General features: G+C 38.1%; 1 protein-coding gene across 1 annotated transcript in view; it reads left to right on the forward strand.

Moving 5' to 3' along the window:
* DNAH10 (dynein axonemal heavy chain 10) overlaps nt 1-18785 on the forward strand; it is a 59286-nt gene that overhangs the window by 18344 nt on the left and 22157 nt on the right. Inside the window, exons 24-52 of the mRNA XM_026058869.1 lie at nt 111-289; nt 987-1198; nt 1498-1654; nt 2088-2321; nt 2422-2544; nt 3320-3553; nt 4061-4284; nt 4779-5048; nt 5139-5322; nt 5618-5752; nt 6188-6340; nt 6879-7067; nt 7177-7323; nt 8242-8433; nt 8612-8730; nt 8909-9067; nt 9396-9531; nt 9664-9786; nt 11058-11192; nt 11494-11710; nt 12325-12444; nt 13369-13514; nt 13927-14079; nt 14628-14888; nt 15571-15743; nt 16073-16166; nt 17221-17388; nt 17693-17881; nt 18525-18696. Coding sequence (XP_025914654.1) covers nt 111-289; nt 987-1198; nt 1498-1654; nt 2088-2321; nt 2422-2544; nt 3320-3553; nt 4061-4284; nt 4779-5048; nt 5139-5322; nt 5618-5752; nt 6188-6340; nt 6879-7067; nt 7177-7323; nt 8242-8433; nt 8612-8730; nt 8909-9067; nt 9396-9531; nt 9664-9786; nt 11058-11192; nt 11494-11710; nt 12325-12444; nt 13369-13514; nt 13927-14079; nt 14628-14888; nt 15571-15743; nt 16073-16166; nt 17221-17388; nt 17693-17881; nt 18525-18696 — 4998 coding nt within the window. The remainder of the gene's footprint in view (nt 1-110; nt 290-986; nt 1199-1497; nt 1655-2087; nt 2322-2421; nt 2545-3319; nt 3554-4060; nt 4285-4778; nt 5049-5138; nt 5323-5617; nt 5753-6187; nt 6341-6878; nt 7068-7176; nt 7324-8241; nt 8434-8611; nt 8731-8908; nt 9068-9395; nt 9532-9663; nt 9787-11057; nt 11193-11493; nt 11711-12324; nt 12445-13368; nt 13515-13926; nt 14080-14627; nt 14889-15570; nt 15744-16072; nt 16167-17220; nt 17389-17692; nt 17882-18524; nt 18697-18785) is intronic.

Consider the following 18785-nt stretch of genomic DNA (forward strand, 5'->3'; position numbering starts at 1 on the left):
TATGACATTTTTAGTACTATAACTTCTACAGACTATATACAAGTTCTGTCTTATTTGTCCCTCATGATCCATAGGAGTGTTCATCTAGAAAATTTTCTCTCCTTTCCTAGGATTGGAACTCATGGACATTTTTGAAAAAGAAGCGGAAAAACTGGAAAAAAGTCATCAGGAATTGGGCAATGCTGAGAAACTTTTTGACCTGCCAATCACATTGTACCCTGAGTTAATGAAAGCACAAAATGATATGGAAGGTCTAAAGCAGATCTATGAAATTTATAAATTACAAAAAGTAAGTATTGCATTGTGTATGCACACACACACACACACACACACACACTTGCGTGCATGCACATACACACAGAAAAGAGGGGGGAGAGAGAGGACAGAGACTGTGTTGTCCTCTTACTGCTATCAACTCTGCTCCTAAGCCTTTGCATGAAATAAGCTGTGACCTTTAATTGACTATCACCATGATATATATTTAGTGACAATAGTACAGGAGTAAAACTACTGAAATAGTGGGCCAAGCACATACTTTTATCAGGTAGGAACAGATCCTGATTATTTTGGGTGGCGTCTTACTGCACAAGAAGTCCTGATGATTTCGGTGGGACTACGTGTACAGGTGACAACGGGTATCTCAGGCCTTAAATGATCTTAAAGAGCTATTTAGTAGATTTTATTTTTTCAAAATTAAGATACCCTAACTTTAAGAGCCAGACTGTTCCCCTGTAATGTATATTATGGATGTGCTTTCTGTTCTCCATGTTTCCTTTTGATTATTTCTTATACAACTGGTTGCATTTGGCTATGAATCTCTCTTGGACATGTACCTGTCTCTTCCTCTGTTTGTAAAATGTTAATGCAGTTGCATCCTCATCCTGACTGTGGTCTCTAGATCCTTTGTAGTGGGGAAAAAAATATATTTCTTTTGTCAGAACTAAAAGGGAATGTGATTTTTTTTCTCCTGATGGCTTTGCTCCCAGGCAGCTAAAGAGGAATGGTCTCAGACACTCTGGATAAACCTCAATGTCCAGTTTCTTCAGGAAGGAATTGAAGGATTTCTTAAAACTCTTCGAAAGCTGCCCAAACAAGTCCGCAGTATGCCAGTGGCCTTTCACTTGGAAGCAAAAATGAAGGCATTTCAAGACTCCATTCCTTTGTTGCTTGATTTAAAAAGTGAAGCTTTAAGAGAAAGGTTTGATTTGATTTATTTAAATCCATTATTCTGTATACAAGGAGATTTTGTCTGTTATGTTAGAACTTTTGATTTCAGGTACTGGGATCATGCTTTACCTTCTGTTTAATAAACTTCTGTGATAGCATGTAAGGAGACTAGGATGGCTAGGATACCTGGTGTATTCAAAGTATTAATTCTTATTAAATAGTAGAATATAAAAATATGGTTCCATTATTATGTATTAAATTACAGCTGTTTTCACCTTTACTGTGTCCTAGTGCCTGGTACAGTTTTTGATATGTCCGTTTAACACACAGGCATTGGCAAGAGCTTATGGAGAGAACAGGAACAAGTTTTGAAATGACAACAGAAACGTTCACTTTGGAGAATATGTTTGCTATGGAGCTTCACAGACATTCAGATGTTATCAGTGAGAYAGTTGGAACTGCTGTTAAGGAGCTTAGCATTGAGAAGGTAATTTTAAAAGCCATTATAAAACTAAAAAGACATAGATGATAACAGTCTGTGTCTTTATGTGAGGTATTTATTGGCATGATAATAAATTCTGGCATCTTCAGGGACCTGCTGTGATGTAACTGATGCTAACTAGATCAATAGCTCGGTTAATAAGCTACAACATGGCACAGTATCTAGCTATCTTGGCTTTGGCAGCAATATATTGGATTTCTGTCATTACAATAAATGAGTTTGGCCTACAAAAAAGGATCCGAAGAAGAATTTATTCTGTTTTTATCATGTTGTCTTGGCATAGGCACTTCTTTATAAACCAGAGTTAGAAAATATGTGCAAAAATTATGCTGAACTAACTAATTTTATTTTTATGCTAGGATTATAGTTCTCTGCCTTTTGAAGACTGAAGCGCTCACCTTTTCATGTTCATGTGCAGGGTGTGAAGGAARTAGTAGAAACATGGGAACACATGAAATTCACTGTACAAAAATACTTCAAAGGCACTCAGGAACGAGGCTTTATTCTGGGATCTGTGGATGAAATTGTACAGATTCTTGATGACAACACTGTCAATCTTCAGAGTATTTCAGGCAGTCGATTTGTGGGCCCTTTCCTGTTGACTGTTCACCGCTGGGAAAAAACTCTGTCGTTGATTGGTGAAGTAATTGAGGTAGGGAGGAAAGTGCTGGACTAAATAATTAATGTTTATTATTTATAATCAGGGCTTTCCATTGTGTTTTTTCTTTAATGGTAACATTTGACTTTCTTAGATCTGGATGGTGGTTCAGAGAAAATGGATGTATCTGGAGAGCATCTTTATTGGTGGAGATATAAGATCACAACTTCCAGAGGAAGCCAAAAAATTTGACAGCATAGATGTGTTATTTAAAAAGGCAAGTAACTGACTTGATTTATGATCAGARTAATGATTTAGTGTATTTTGCTTTCAATTCCATAGTTATCTGTAGTCTTCTACTCAGCAATGTTATTTATAACACCACTGATGATGGTGCGTTATAATGAATTGAATAGGAGATGAGGAACCCAGGAACTGTGTTGTTATACTTCACTTCTGCCATACACGAAGACTTCTCCTAACTTAGCTAAGCTGGGCAGAGTTGTGATCCTTAGCTGGCAGTACTGGGCAGGCAGAATCCCCTTTTCCTTTCATTAGATATACCTTTTTACCATGATATTACGAAGCTTAGATGTGTTTCTGTAGGTTGAGGAGCTGTGTCTGTGCTAAAAAGGCTTTGCTGGTATAGTACCATTGTTCCTATACTGAACACATGCTCACAATATGAATATGGCTTACTTTTCTTTTTCCCCTCTGCAAAATTGAAATAATACCGTGATTCTGAAATGCTCTGTGTGCTTTTCACTTGGATATCGCTGTATACTGGAGCAAAATCAAGTATGTGCTTACGTTTGCTTATCTTGGGATATAGACTTGTCTCGTTTACACTTGTGCTTATGGCAGTATCTCCTATTCATGCTCTCAGCTTTGAGAACATACCATCTCCATATGTTCCTATAGCACTGCAACAATAGGAAACCATATTTAAACTACCTCAAATTCACTTCTGTAAGAACTTATGTTGCTAAATGTAATTCGGTATAATCCATTGCTCTTCAGTATTTTCTAAACTTTCTTTTCTCCCCATGTAGATAATGGATGAAACTGTAAAAAAACCAATGATAAAAAAATGCTGTGAAGCCCCAAATCGACTGTCAGACCTCCATCATATAAATGATGAGCTAGAAAAATGTCAGAAAAGCTTGAATGATTATTTGGATTCAAAGCGAAATGCCTTCCCAAGATTTTTCTTTATATCTGATGAGGAGTTGCTTAGTGTCCTTGGTAGCAGTGACCCACTCTGTGTCCAGGAACACATGATAAAGGTACAATGTCCAGCTTTCCACAGTGCCCTGTGCTTTTAGGTGTTTTTACAGTTTAACAGACAGTACTGTACATGCTGCTAAGGGTGCTAATATTTCTTGCATGTAAAGAACATCCTGTCGGCATCTTGGAGAAACTTCTGAATAACCAAATCAAATCCAGTCCATGGTCTATCCCACCTCTTACACTGGCCAGTATCAGTTATAGCAGAGGAAGGTTCAAGATGCCCTGGAATGATCAATTATGAAATAACCTTCCTGTAGCTCTTGATAGATCTTTATTTTCTGAAAAAAATAAATGTAATTTGGGCCAGATTATCTGCTTGCTTATTCTGCAGTTGGGTTTATGAGCATTCATCAGCATTTGTATTTGATTACTTAGAGTTGGACCCATTTCTCTTTAGAGTCCATGGAAATTTCCTTTCAACATTCAGTGGGGGTTAGCTACCCTTAAATCTTAGAAGCTTGGTTTCTCAAATGCTAGTGAGTTTCTTTGTTGATGTATTTCAGATGTATGACAACATAGCTTCCCTGAGGTTTCGGGATGGTGATAGTGGTGAGAAAATTGCAACAGCCATGATTTCAGCTGAAGGGGAGGTGATGGAGTTCCGACAGGCTGTGGCTGCAGAAGGCAGAGTGGAGAACTGGATGACAGCGGTGCTAGCAGAAATGAGACGAACAAACAGACTCCTTACTAAAGAAGCCATTTTTCGATACTGTGAAGACAGAAGCAGGTGAAACGATCAGTGTGTCAAGGATAACATAAATACCATATATGGTATTATGAGCCTGTAGCAGTATAGGAAGATAGAGACTTTGTTTTTTTTCATTTATACACAGTTTAGCCTCTATTTCTGTGTGTGGAGGAGTATTGATACATGCATATATAGTATTTTAACTGACGAGAAAGAACAGCATGTTATCTATAGTATGTCATTTCCTAAGTCTTGAATATTTATTTTCGTGATGTGTGCACAGTGTGTTTTTCTCATTATRAATTGCACTTAGGCTTTACACATGGAATAGGTAGCTTTTCTATGAGAGAATTTCCTGGGCTTTCAAAATAGTATATCATACCTTGACAGAATTTTGTGCATCTCTCTAAAGTTCTGCCCATGTTGTAGTTACTGCAGAAATAGAAGGAAGAACTCTTTTTTTGTCCTTAGGATAAAAGAAGGCTTCTTGTAAACAGTAACTCAGACTCCCTCGCTATATGTGTTTCCCATAGAGTTGATTGGATGTTACTCTACCAAGGCATGATGGTGCTGGCTGCTAACCAGGTGTGGTGGACCTGGGAGGTGGAAGATGTCTTTCGGAAAGTGAAAAAGGGAGAAAAACAGGCAATGAAACTTTATGCTAAAAAAATGCATCAGCAAATTGATGACCTGGTTACCTGCATTACAAAGCCTTTGAGTAAAAATGACAGGAAAAAATACAACACTGTTCTTATTATTGATGTTCATGCCAGGGACATTATTGATACATTCGTAAGAGACAGGTAAACCCTCCAACCTATTTAGGAAAATACCAAATCTGTAATTTGTATTCCCATCCTTTTACTTCATGTGAGCAAGCCTCTCTTGTGTAGCATTCTGCAGGCTCAGGAGTTTGAATGGGAAAGCCAGCTGCGTTTTTACTGGGATCGAGAGCCGGATGAACTGAATGTGCGGCAGTGCACGGGCACATTTTCCTATGGTTATGAGTATATGGGTTTGAACGGACGACTCGTGATCACCCCACTTACAGATCGTATTTATCTTACGCTCACACAGGTATATGTTCAAGGAGATTTTTACTAATATGCCGTTTTAAAATACACTTCTGTGCAGTCACATAATTATTTTCTTGCCACTTTGCTATCCCCTAGGAGACAATGTGAACATTAATATATTTGGAATAAGTTGCAATATCCTTCTAAGGATCAGTTGCAATATCCTCAAAGATGATATAAAATGCATTCACAGATCAAAATTTAAGGCTTTTTATACCCAAAGATTTGTCAGTTTGTTGCCAACCTAATACAAATGTAATCCAAGCTTTGCTTTGCTTTTTGGTTTGTCTCCAAAGGCTTTATCCATGTTTTTGGGAGGAGCACCAGCTGGGCCAGCAGGTACAGGGAAAACAGAAACAACCAAGGATCTGGCCAAAGCCCTGGGCTTGCTGTGTGTAGTGACAAACTGTGGAGAAGGCATGGATTTCAAAGTGAGAGTTAAAACACTGTTTTCTCTGATAAATTGCCAGCTACTGCCCTTTCTGGGTGCCCAGGATATGAACATATCCTGAACTTCTGAATTCATACTTTGCTTGGATGAAGTGCAATTGATAATGAAATATAGTAAAAAATGTCTATTTTGAATAAATTACTGAAGGAATTTCAGGATTCCATCTGTGCTTTCAAGGAAGGAGAGCAATGACTAGATGATGTGCGTCTAAGCTCACCGTGGGCAATCTGCACGTGGCAAGTAATTGTTGGAAGACCCTATGACAGATTGCTAGCTCCTCTATAAAAGCTCCTTGTCTATAAATATCCAGAGGTTCTACCCAGTTGTTAAGAGTTTTAGCATACCCCAAAGTTTGCTGATGCTGACTGTTTTATATACTCATTGCTGAGACTTTTTTCTTGTTGTTGTTTTTTAGGCAGTTGGTAAAATTTTCTCTGGTCTTGCCCAGTGTGGAGCATGGGGATGTTTTGATGAATTCAATCGTATTGATGCTTCTGTACTTTCAGTCATTTCTTCTCAGATTCAGACTATTCGAAATGCTTTAATGAATCAGCTGAAAACATTTCAGGTAAACACTAACAGTCAAGACTAAGTGTGAAAGCTGGTCTTGTGCTTGAGGTTAAGATTCAGGGCTAAACCCCATCACTAGGTCAAAGGACTGCTTCTTCTGTAACACATTTTTGTGCTGAACATTTCAAACCGCAGAATATGTGGTCTCAGTTTCAGGCTTATTAAATCCTTTTGATTTTTTAGTCCTTTGCTAGGTTCCTTCTTTGTAAAGAGGGATATTAGTAAGCTTATAACAGTAAAAGGGATAATAGTAATTAGGGATAAAAGTAACTTAACTTGATATTGGTTGTGAGGCTTAGTTTACTGATGTTTATAAGACATCACGATTCTTAGACTGAAAATTTGACTGAGAAGTGTGAAACGTCTTGATGATTATATCCAGGATGCAAATAGCCAGATGAATGTATCCAGCTAAATTTTTGGAATATTTTAACCTAAGTGGGTTCCCCAGTATTACTGTTTTTCTCTTTTAGTAAATAGTGCTATTTCTTTTGATTCCAAATACACGTTGTTCTAACATTTCCTTATGGTTTTAGTTTGAAGGACAGGAAATTACCCTTGATAACAGAATGGGCATTTTTATTACTATGAATCCTGGTTATGCTGGCCGGACTGAGCTCCCTGAGTCTGTAAAAGCTTTGTTCAGGCCTGTGGTTGTTATTGTACCAGATCTCCAGCAAATCTGTGAAATCATGCTCTTTTCTGAAGGGTTCCTTATGGCAAAGGTAAGAAAATTGTGTTGCTATCTTTATCAATGTAAACACCTGTGTATACGTGGTCAGTGTTTGTTGTGACTTACATGCTTGTGATTCTCTAACTGAACTCTCCAAATAGACCCTTGCCAAAAAGATGACGGTACTATACAAGCTGGCTAGAGAACAACTTTCTAAACAACATCATTATGATTTTGGACTGCGGGCCCTCAAGTCAGTGTTGGTGATGGCTGGAGAGCTGAAAAGAGGATCAGCAGACCTCAGTGAGGTAGACTTGTGACTTGGTTACCCTGGACAGATCATCTTTTTCATTAGGAAGAGGATGTGATTACACATCTGCTCTAGTTTGTATGCCTTAGAAATAGTAGCACTTGTATTACTTGTCACTGTTTTCTTGCTGAGTTTCATCACCACCGAGTTAGCATCAGAACTCAAATCAAAGTAGGGGAACCTRTAGAAAATAAGGTATTTTACTCCTTGGTGTGTATTTTATACGTGATCTTGATGTTAAATGCAGGATACAAATAGGCAGATGAATGAATCTGGATAAATAGCCAAAGCTAAGTTTTTTGAACATTTTACGCTAAGTAGGTGCTCCAGCCATGCAGTTGTTAATTATGTAGCTCAGAAAATATAACATAATTATAAATGAAGGTTTTTCATGCTGTGTTGATTATTATGGTTTTCTTTTACACCTATTTTTTATTTCCATGTTGGCAGTTATGATACTCAATTGCCTAGAGAAATTCTTATTCAAATTTTTGCTTAAAAAATTGGAGAAAGCTAGAAGAAACTCTCCTATAAAGTTATGCACAGATTTGCAGGTTGATGGGAATTTGATGTTAAATAATGATCTCAGGGGGACTACAGAGCTTGGGTATGTTCATAAAACAGTTGTTTATTTTAACGTCAAATCAGGTAAGCAATGATGTGGGCCACTCCAGCCATTGTCATTTGGCATTTGGTTATTAGGATAGAAAAAGGCAATATATTATTCTTTAGCTTTTGATCAGCCTAGTCCTTATAAAATGGTCTTTGTTTCCAGTAGTAACTGATGCCAAGAAAGCATTCCCAAAGCTGTGCTAAAGTAATCAGTCAATAACTTTTTAGAGATGTTTGAAATTACTACATATTAGATAATTGGTTAGCTATTTGGTAGAGATTGATTCTGCTATGTTTTGTTTAGGATGTCGTACTGATGAGAGCTCTACGAGATATGAATCTTCCTAAATTCGTGTTTGAAGATGTACCTCTCTTCCTTGGCCTAATCTCTGACCTGTTTCCTGGCCTGGATTGCCCTCGAGTCCGCTACCCTAACTTTAATGATGCTGTAGAACAATCGCTGGAAGAAGGGGGTTATGTTGTTTTACCAGTCCAGGTAGAAAAAATGTTAATTGCTTGAGTTTTTGTCATAAACATTACGGTGAATCCCCATTGCTGCACTCTGGAATGGCTCCTGCAAAATCAGGAGAGCTTAGTTGGTATAGTCCAGTTGCTAATCTGGTCCACAGATGATTTASAGACAGCAGTCTATTGAATCAATATGTATTTTTCAGGTGGATAAAGTAGTTCAGATGTATGAGACAATGTTAACTCGTCACACTACGATGGTGGTTGGACCTACTGGAGGTGGCAAGTCAGTTGTCATTAATGCTTTGTGCCACGCTCAAACCAAGTGAGTATAGAATTTGATACATGGAAATCAGGTTGTAAAATGGCACAGTCTGTAGGCTGCGTTATTCAGCCATGTGTAGTCATGGTAGGATCTATAGCTGACTATAAGATTTGCTTGGGTTAACATGAGATGGTATGGAAAAGCAATGTTAATATTGCTTTTATTGCTGTGTCTCTAGGCTGGGATTACTGACAAAGCTTTACACACTGAACCCTAAAGCTATGAGTGTGATTGAGCTGTATGGGATCCTTGACCCTACCACACGAGACTGGACAGATGGAGTCCTGTCAAACATCTTCCGGGATATCAACAAGCCTACTGACAAGAAAGAGCGAAGGTAGACAGCTAGAAATCATCATGATGATTTTTAGATACTCTTGAGTTTTATGTTGATATTTTATTGTTATTAAAACATAAAATATTTGATATTGCACAATTTCAAAAGCAAATGTAAAATGGATAGAAAGTCTCTAAGGGTCTGTCTGTCTTCTCTTGTGAGTTTCCAGCCTCAGTGAGATGAATGGAAGCTATTCAAGTATCAAAAATGCACAGAAGGCTTCAAAACACATGGACTGACACCTTTGATGGAGCATCTGTATTCTGAAATAAAAGTTAGTAAAATTAGAGAAAATCAGTCACTGTGTCCTTGACTTCTGTGTCCACAGGTACATTCTGTTTGATGGAGATGTGGATGCTCTCTGGGTGGAAAATATGAATTCTGTGATGGATGACAACAAATTATTGACACTGGCAAATGGGGAGCGGATTAGGCTCCAGTCTCACTGTGCTCTGTTGTTTGAGGTAAGCGATGACTGTACAATCTGATACATGGGAAGGGTTAGATCCAGCTCAGTCTGCAAAGACTGAAAAGCAGTTGCTGTGACTGTTCTTCATTGTTTAAGTGTATGATTATCCTGTATGATTATTTCATAGGTTGGAGACTTACAGTATGCATCTCCTGCCACAGTATCCCGCTGTGGAATGGTCTTTGTAGATCCTAAAAACCTGAAATATAAACCTTACTGGCAAAAGTGGACCCAAGAAAGAGGAAACGAGGTGGGAATTTTTCCACTTGATCAGAGTATCTGTATTAAATACTGAACTGTGGACAGATGTTAAAAACCTTTGTAAAGGCAGTTTGATTTTCTGAATTCCCTTATAATTCATTTGTCGTGAAGGCCCCTGTCACTGAGTTCCGTTACGTGTGTAAATACCAGCTAGCCCTCCCTTAATTTTTGTAATGGAATCATTTTCTGTTAGGATGAAAGCAGTGGGAGAGGGGCTGATATCTAGAATTAAAGGCAGAAATTAACATAAATGCAAACCAACTGACATTAAAGAATATTGAGCTTATAGCACTTTTATATGCAAATGGATGCTTGTTCTGCAGAGTTTTGTGTTATACTATGACAAAAATAAAATACAACAAACTGATGTAGGATAATTTATTCATAGGGAAAGTTTGTGCTCTTCACGAAGTTTAATAGTACCTATAATCTTACAGTAAGCTCAAGTATCCATCTTCTCCATCATTAATTCCTAAATTGATTTCCTAATGCATTAYTAATTTATTTTTTAAATGTGGATATTTTAATAAAAATTACAAGATTAATTAATGATCTTTCATTTTTGTATGACACAACTTGCTTTTCATATAGATGAAATTTAAATTTTAATATAAAGCAATCAATATAAATCTAGTATGAATTATAGTCATTTATAGAATAAGTATCTTTTGTGCAAACAAATATGAACGATTCATTCAGCCAGCTGCTGGGACCTGAATAGTTGCTGTTTACAGCAGTTTTGGCAGCTTAGGGAGAAGTGAGAGTCAAAGGCCTCCATTCATACCAGCAATTCACACTTAGCTGGAGCATGGAGGTCAGGAGAGTAGTTGCCTTAGACCTTCTCCCTAGTCTGTGCAGAAAGACAGGCACCTCCAGAGTGTTGTTAGGATCTTACTGGGAAGGAATAGCATGTTCCCTAGAGGTATCTGTCTGTCTCCATTATCTAGGGGGGAGCATAGTGCAATTATGATCCAAATGTGTGGACCTCAGCTAATTGTTTACAGGCTGGGACAATAATAAATCTGATCACCAGGGCTGCAGCAGAGGGCTATCACCTGATGATTGTAGATCCACACCTGCTGAAAACCCAGTCCATACAAGTGTCACATTTCTTCATGTAACTGTACCCTGTCTTTGGTAGAAGTGAGGCCTGCAAGAACAGTCGGAGCTGGTTAATGAAGTAGTGATGAGAAACATTGCTGCCACAAATCAGCTTTCAATGTTTCTATGCACTGAATTATTGTCCTTTTCTTCCCTCAGCAAGAGAGAATTGAATTGAATCATCTCTTTCAAAAATATGTGCCCTACCTTATTGATATGATCGTAGAGGGAATTGTGGATGGCAGACAAGGAGAAAGGCTGAAGACCATTGTTCCTCAAACAGATCTAAATATGGTGAGGAATACAGAATAATGGTTGAAAAAGTGAAACTGAATATTAGAGAGAGAAAAAACCTCCCAAAGAAGATGCAAGAGTAGAGTCCATGCTGAAACATTAGTTTCCTAGTGATGAGCACCAGGAGACAATAGAAACAATCGGTTCCTGACAGTGCTCTTCTATGGTCATTAATACTCATATTTAATAGATAACACCTGTAAGGACAAAAGATCATTAAACACTCAGACAGCTGAAAAGATATTAAGACTTTTCATGCGCTTAAATGTCAATTCTATTTGCATATCTTGTCTCACAACAGGTGGTGCAGTTGACTGTGATGTTGGAAGCTCTAATCGTGGTACAACCTGATGACCCTGAAGTTCTGGAGTGTTTTTTCTTGGAAGCTTTGTATTCCTCCCTAGGTGCTGCTCTTCTTGATACTGGAAGAATTAAGTTTGATGAAGCAGTTAAACGTATTTCCTCTATGTCTACTGTTCATGATGACAACATCCTAGCTAAGCCAGGGGAGCTGCCAGGTAGGATTTTCTCATAATTTAGTCTGATTCCCTTTGATTATATTAATAAAGCCTTCATTTCCATGAAGGCAGAACATTGTTCTTCCTTCCAGCTAGCTATCCTGCCTGCAAAAGATGTTTGATGATCTCTGAAGAACTATCACTGAAAACCCTGCAAAGACACTGATGCTAAATGACTCTCAACTACTGGTCTATCCTCAAATAAACAACATTTTTCTTTGCCAAGCTGAAGAGATAGACAGTGAAAATCAGTGGAAGGGTGCTTCAAAGGGGATGATGTGATCCAAGTGCTGGACTAGAAAATTCTGGTTGATGTCTTATTGGGTTAAATAACAAGTAAGGTTGTGGAGTCTCCTTCTCTGGAGATATTCAAAACACACCTGGACGCAATCCTGTGCAACGTGCTCTAGGTGACCCTGCTTGAGCAGGGGGGTTGGACTAGATAATCTCCAGAGGTCCCTTCCAACCTCAGCGATTCTGTGATTCTGTAAATGGGACACAGTGTTGTACCACTTGGTCCAGAATCTTACCCTTTATTTTCATCTCAGTCAGATTATTTTCTCATGAAATATTTCAGTGTCCTAGAAAATCTCCAATTGCTAAATGCTTTGCAGGTCAACTACCAACTTTGTATGACTTTCATTTTGATGGATTTAAAAAAAGGTGGATACCTTGGATGAAGCTTGTTCCTGATTATATTCATAAACCTCAAGAGAAATTTCTTGACATTCTAGGTAAGATAAAATATAATGATGATGTACCTTTAATTTATAATGTGCTGCCACTGAGTGGTGGGACTTTGCATGAGACATCTTCTGTCTGTATTGAAGGTCATCTAATCAGATTCAGCTTCTTGTGACAGCACAATTCAATTTTTTAAATGATCTTGTCATGGTAGTTCAGAAGGAGTAGAGCTGAGCTTTGTAACGTTGTGTAATAAAGAAGTGAGGAAAGAATGAAAAACTTGTTTCAGTTATTAAGGCTTATTAGGAATGAACAATACCTTTTACAAGCCAGAAGAGCAGAAGATAGATTCACAGTTTCCTCTACCAAAAAAGCTAGAAGAAGTCTCAGATCACTGGTTCATATGCTCAGTAGATAAAAAATACATTCTTAAGGCTGTTATCTGTTGTTACTTCAAGCATTCCCTAATGGTGACAAGTGCTTTTCATAGTTAATGACAAATTAATAGATGTTATTTTATAGTAACACTTCAGCAAGCACAGGTTAAATTCACAGACACAAGAGATATGATCTCTAAAGTTGTTCCTAAGTGCAGACTATTCATAAAGAACAAAATTCATCTCTGTAGAGTACCAGGAATATGCTTATGATCCAAAAAAATCCTGATTATATCCTTGAAATAGGGATTAAACAGAACTTAACTGGTGCATGACCCTACTATATGGAGGAAAATTTCCTTTTTAATATATACATATGGGAGAAAAGATCCCARTGCGAAAAGCTCAAACAAGAGGTGGTTGAGCAATTAAAAATTTCCTTCAGCATTGTTAGTAAGTTGATATTTCTTATTATACCTTTGTGCATCTGCATGTTAATACCTTGGGAGTCTGATCCAGCACTGTTCTATAAATATAAATCCCTCAGCTGTACTGCATTTTAGTGTAACCTGCTATCATATTCATGATCTTTTTCAGTGCCTACAGTGGATACAACACACACTACTTGGTTGCTAGAACAGACGGTAAAAATAAAACGCCCAGTTGTTCTTGTAGGTGAATCAGGTACTTCTAAAACTGCAACTACACAAAACTTCCTAAACCGTCTGAACAAAGACCTTAATGTATGTATGAGGCATTTCATGTTGGTTGTAAAGCTGTGTTTTCATTCCTTGTCTTTTTCTTAAATTTGCATTTTGAAGCCTGAGTCTGTGGGTAGAAGTACTGACTCTGAAGCCTCACATAGGTACAGAGATTGACTGCAAGCTCAGACCCAAAGCATGTGAAAGATTCCAGAATCCTTCAGGATCAAAGACATTTTGTTCTGTTCTACCACATAGAGATTCAGTTTTATAAAGTAAATATATACTTACCAAAGTGCTAAGAAAAAGAATTTGACTTTTTTTCATCATCTGTAATTGAAGTGAATAACTAGACCAGAGAAATGTTTCCTCTGTTAGGAAGAATATTTTCTAGAATGCTCTTGTCAAAAAAAGAGGTAAAAATCTATTCTTATTCATTTCCTGTCCTCTGCAGCTGCTGCTAGTAATTAACTTCTCTTCTCGTACAACATCAATGGACATTCAGAGAAACCTAGAGGCAAATGTAGAGAAACGGACTAAAGACACTTATGGCCCCCCTATGGGTAAACGTCTCCTTGTTTTCATGGACGATATGAATATGCCAAGGGTAAGCTGCCAGTGTATTTGCAAGGTAATATAGCAACATGTGGCGTGGCACTGATGTGGTTCCTTCATACACAGCTACAACTAATTACAAGTCAAGGAGATTCATGTCAAGTGCATAACTGGATTTCAGCTTAGGATCTTCAGAAGAGTTGAAATTGTGTGCAATAGGGATTATTTCTGTCTATTACAATATTTGTCCTATATGTTAGAAATATCTCCTTTTGGAGACATCCTTTTGGATCATTTTTTTATGCCATTAAAATCATGTCTTTRTGGCCTGATACTGGCTGGAGTCGGTCTTCTGTAGAAACCATCCTTTCCTCTTTGCGAACTGGGCAGGAGGGTATTTGTTTACCTTGGAGAAGAGGCATTTTTCCCATATGAAACGTTGTCATGAATGTTCTCAATCAGTGCTAGAGATTTACAAAGTGTCACTTAGACCTTCTAAAGTTCTGTCAAGTATGGAGCTCAATATTTCCACATTTATAGCAGTCATTGTCAAGCTGGTGTACTGTACTCTAAATATCTTGGCTCTTTTGCATTACAAAGGTTGATGAGTATGGCACACAGCAACCCATTGCCTTGTTGAAGCTGCTGCTAGAAAGAGGTTTCTTGTATGACCGCGGGAAGGAGATGACCTGTAAAATTCTTCGAGACCTGGGTTTTATCGCTGCCATGGGGAAAGCTGGAGGAGGTCGGAATGAGGTTGACCCTCGATTTATCTCACTCTTCAGTGTTTTTAATGTACCTTTTCCTTCTGAGCAATCACTGAATTTGATCTATGCCTCCATCCTGAAAGGCCACACTGAGGTAATTTCATTGTATTTAAAAGGCTGCTTAAAAGGCTTACTATTTTTAAATAGACATTTATTTTCATATTATCAAAAGACATGAAATCCTCTTTATCAGCTTTCCCTCCTCTTGTTTAGAACCTCATGAAAACCCTTCCTTTCCTCTTCCCTTCTCAAGAGATGCATTTATGCAGAGTTGATAAATTCATGAATAATACGTAAACTTTCAATCTAGGAGATAATTTGTAAAACCAGAGCTTTTCATAGCTTAAAACCTATGAACCATTTGGTTATGGTTCTATAACCAGTTCCCAAGTTCAGCAAACTCTTTCCTGAATGAGAGTGAAAAATTTAATATAAAGCAGTAAAGTGCATCACTAAGCAACTAAACTGCAATATTATACAAGAAAAGAGCAGTTTATTTATTCTGTTATGGAAGTGCTGTAGAAATCCCAGTCACAGAGCGTGACCATATCATCTTCAGCACTGTGCAAGCTCAGGACTGGAGATGGACCTCACCCAAAACATTTAACTGTAGGGTGTCCATACTACACATTAATATGAATTTCTAAAAATGTTTGCCCTTAGTTATTTGAAATATGACAAGCAGGGTTAAAAGCTGTAAAGCAGAATATGTTTGAGAGCATTCAGTACTCTGTGGGCAATCTCGTGAAAACATCTCTTCTTTCTCATGTTTGCAGATGTTTCATGAGTCTATAGCAGCCATTTCTGACAGGATGACAGTGTGTACTTTGGAGCTTTATAAAATGATTGTCCGTGACCTACCCCCTACTCCTTCCAAATTCCATTACATTTTCAATCTGCGGGATCTTTCCAGGGTCTATAATGGACTTATTCTTACAACCCCAGAGAGGTAAGAATAGAAAAATTGTCTTCAGTGGCCCTACACCCATTTATATTGGATGAATCTGGGCGAAGATGAGATAGCTTGATACATGAAAAATAGTCGCAGTTGGTCACTTTTCACAGAACCATCACCATACAGTGGGAAAATGTTCTTTCTTAAATACAGTATCTGGAGGTAAAGATGCAAACAAATTAATTATTCTCCCTTATGAAAAGAACAAGAGCAAAAAGAGGGAAAAAAAGCCAATCCAGGCTTTGGTCAGTGTTGTTAACCACATGGCTTTAGGGATCTTATTGACTCATTTGGTGCAGTCTGTTATTTTGATGTTAATGCAGGTTCCAAACAGTCGCCCAGATGGTGAGAGTTTGGAGAAATGAGTGTCTGAGGGTTTTCCATGACAGGTTGATTAATGAAGCAGACAAGGCATTGGTGAGTAATTTCTTTCATTTTTTAGTAGTCACTGACTATATTACTAGAGCAACTAATTTACAACAGCAACATTACCAACTGTTGCACTTACTTCCTGCAGTCAGACTGCAGACTTGTCTGACCACTCTGTTGCTCCATTAATTTAAAACATGGTCCATGGAGTTTTTTTTTCCTAAAATAAAGTAGCTGTGGAAGAGTAAGTGAGCAGATCTGCAGAGGAACAAAAAGTGTCACTGGATTCACTGGTCCAGGAAAAATTGGTTAGTAGTGCCACAAGTGACATAAATGAAGTGTGAGAGCAGTGCGGGTGAAAACTCAGGAAATCACTTCCTTCTCAAGTCAGTATCTTCCTTTGGGAAGGATTGTGTCAGAATGTGACTATACAGTCAAGGAGGGGAAAAAAAGGGGTAAGAGCTGAGCTCTTACACAATGCATTCAGTTGTGGCAATTATGCAGACTGGAAAATGCTCCAAATTACATCTTAAAAGAGAGAAGGAAGCCAGTTTTATATCTTGAGAATTAGAGGAGGATTTGGACAAAGTCTGTGTTTATATAAGCAACTTGCTTAGATGGAAAGAGGTAGATTTCAGTGACCTCAGATTTTCCTGCTTAAAATTTCTCCTCTAACATAAAAGACACATTTCCAGCTCAATTTTCACAACTCAGAATAATTATACTGCAACTTTTCTGTATTTGTACATTCATTCAGACCTTCAAGATTTGTGAGAAGTCTTGGCAGCAAGACATCAATATGAATGCTGAGAAGGAAGGTTGATTAATATTTATGCCAAAATACAATAATGTATTTTTTGTAATAAGYTTATTCTTTCCTGCCTTAAACTTCTGCAGTCCACTGGCTTGAATGTTTCCTGAACTGTTTATTAGATCATTTTAGATCATACACAGAACATATTAGGACATTGTGATCTTTGGGCTTTCTAGTGACATCAGTATCCCCTTGAAATCAGTTGATATTTGACAAGAATTTGCATCATCACCCCTCTAAATGTTCCTTCTTTGTTGAGTTGCCTGACTCCATTTCATATACTTGAAGGTACAAGGCCATATAAAACACCTGATTGAAGAGAATTTCCCAGATGACTTGGAGCAGGCCATGAGGGATCCTATTCTTTTTGGAGATTTCCGAATGGCACTGGGTGAAGGAGAACCTCGTATTTATGAAGATATCCAAGACTATGATGCAGCAAAAGCTCTCTTTCAGGTAGTGTGCTTCAGCTTGGAACTGTGCCTGATTCTGACCCTGTGCATGAGGAACCAGCAGGAGCCTGCCTCAAACTGTAAGGAAATCCATTCTTCTTCTGTGTAGACATAGAATTTTCACTGTTACCCTTTTGAGGTCTGCAGTAATGAAAATCGAGGATCAGCTAAAGACTCCACAGTGCTTTCCAGTGATTTATGTTCCCTGGGGATCTTTTATGCAGTATGGCTGCTAAATGGGTTGTTATTTTAGTAATGTTATTGTTTCCCTGGTCTCCTAGTAACATTCTGTCCACCTTTCTCTGCAGGAGATTTTAGAGGAATATAATGAAGTTAATATTAAAATGAATCTGGTTCTTTTTGATGATGCTTTGGAGCACCTAATCCGTGTACATCGCATCATACGGATGGATCATGGCCATGCCCTGCTCATAGGAGTAGGAGGCTCAGGAAAGCAGTCTCTTACGAGACTGGCTGCGTATACAGCTGGATGTGAGGTTAGTGACCCTGCACCTTCACAGTGAAAGCATACAAAGAAAACAATATTGATATCAGGATTAAACTGGGATGGTGGAGGAAGGGGAGAGAAAGTCAATCAAGGTAAGATCAGGGTGGCACCTGTTCCCTGTAAAGAGAGAAATAGGGTGGGGTGATTGCCAGGAGGTCTAAGAGGACAATTTTGTTGTCAGTACCTGAATCTGGGGACAGAAAGCAAAGATGGGTTTGGGGGTGAAAAAYTAATAGTCCCTAACTACTGCTTGTGTTACTTACCTGTATTATAGCAGCATTCCAGTGCTTCTTGAGGAACCTTATTGTGATTGATACAGTAATATTTCAGATAGGAATTGTTCTTCTTCCAAATGTGCTTTCAGTCTCTTACAGAAGCTGGTGGCTTGGAAAGGAAGAACAAAATAGGAGGAGGAACACAAAGCAATTTTGGAAGTGCAGTTGTGCAGGGTTGTACATATGTAATTGTTTAAAAAGAATGCAGTGCATAATTTTTTTTGATATTATACATTTATTAATGATAAAGGAGCCAAACCAAAACCCTTGATTGAAATCTAACGGAAGTTGAGTTCCAGATTTACTACCATATCTTGGGTCCATCTGTGTCTTCTCAATATATGTTTGCATCCTTAGGTATTTGAGATCATGTTGAGTCGAGGATATGGAGAAAATAATTTCCGAGAAGATTTGAAAAAATTATATCTGAAGCTGGGTATTGAGAACAAGTCAACGATCTTCTTGTTTACAGATTCCCACGTAGCAGAAGAAAGTTTCCTGGAACTCATCAACAACATGTTAACTTCAGGTGACACAGGCAGCCTGACTGACTGCCAATCAGTATCTGCTTGTGACTCATAATCTCAAAGGCACCCTTGATCCAGCTATTAATGTTTC

Source organism: Apteryx rowi, unplaced genomic scaffold, assembly GCF_003343035.1.
Source record: "Apteryx rowi isolate R43461 unplaced genomic scaffold, aptRow1 scaffold_15, whole genome shotgun sequence".
NCBI classification, from domain to species: Eukaryota; Metazoa; Chordata; class Aves; order Apterygiformes; family Apterygidae; genus Apteryx; species Apteryx rowi.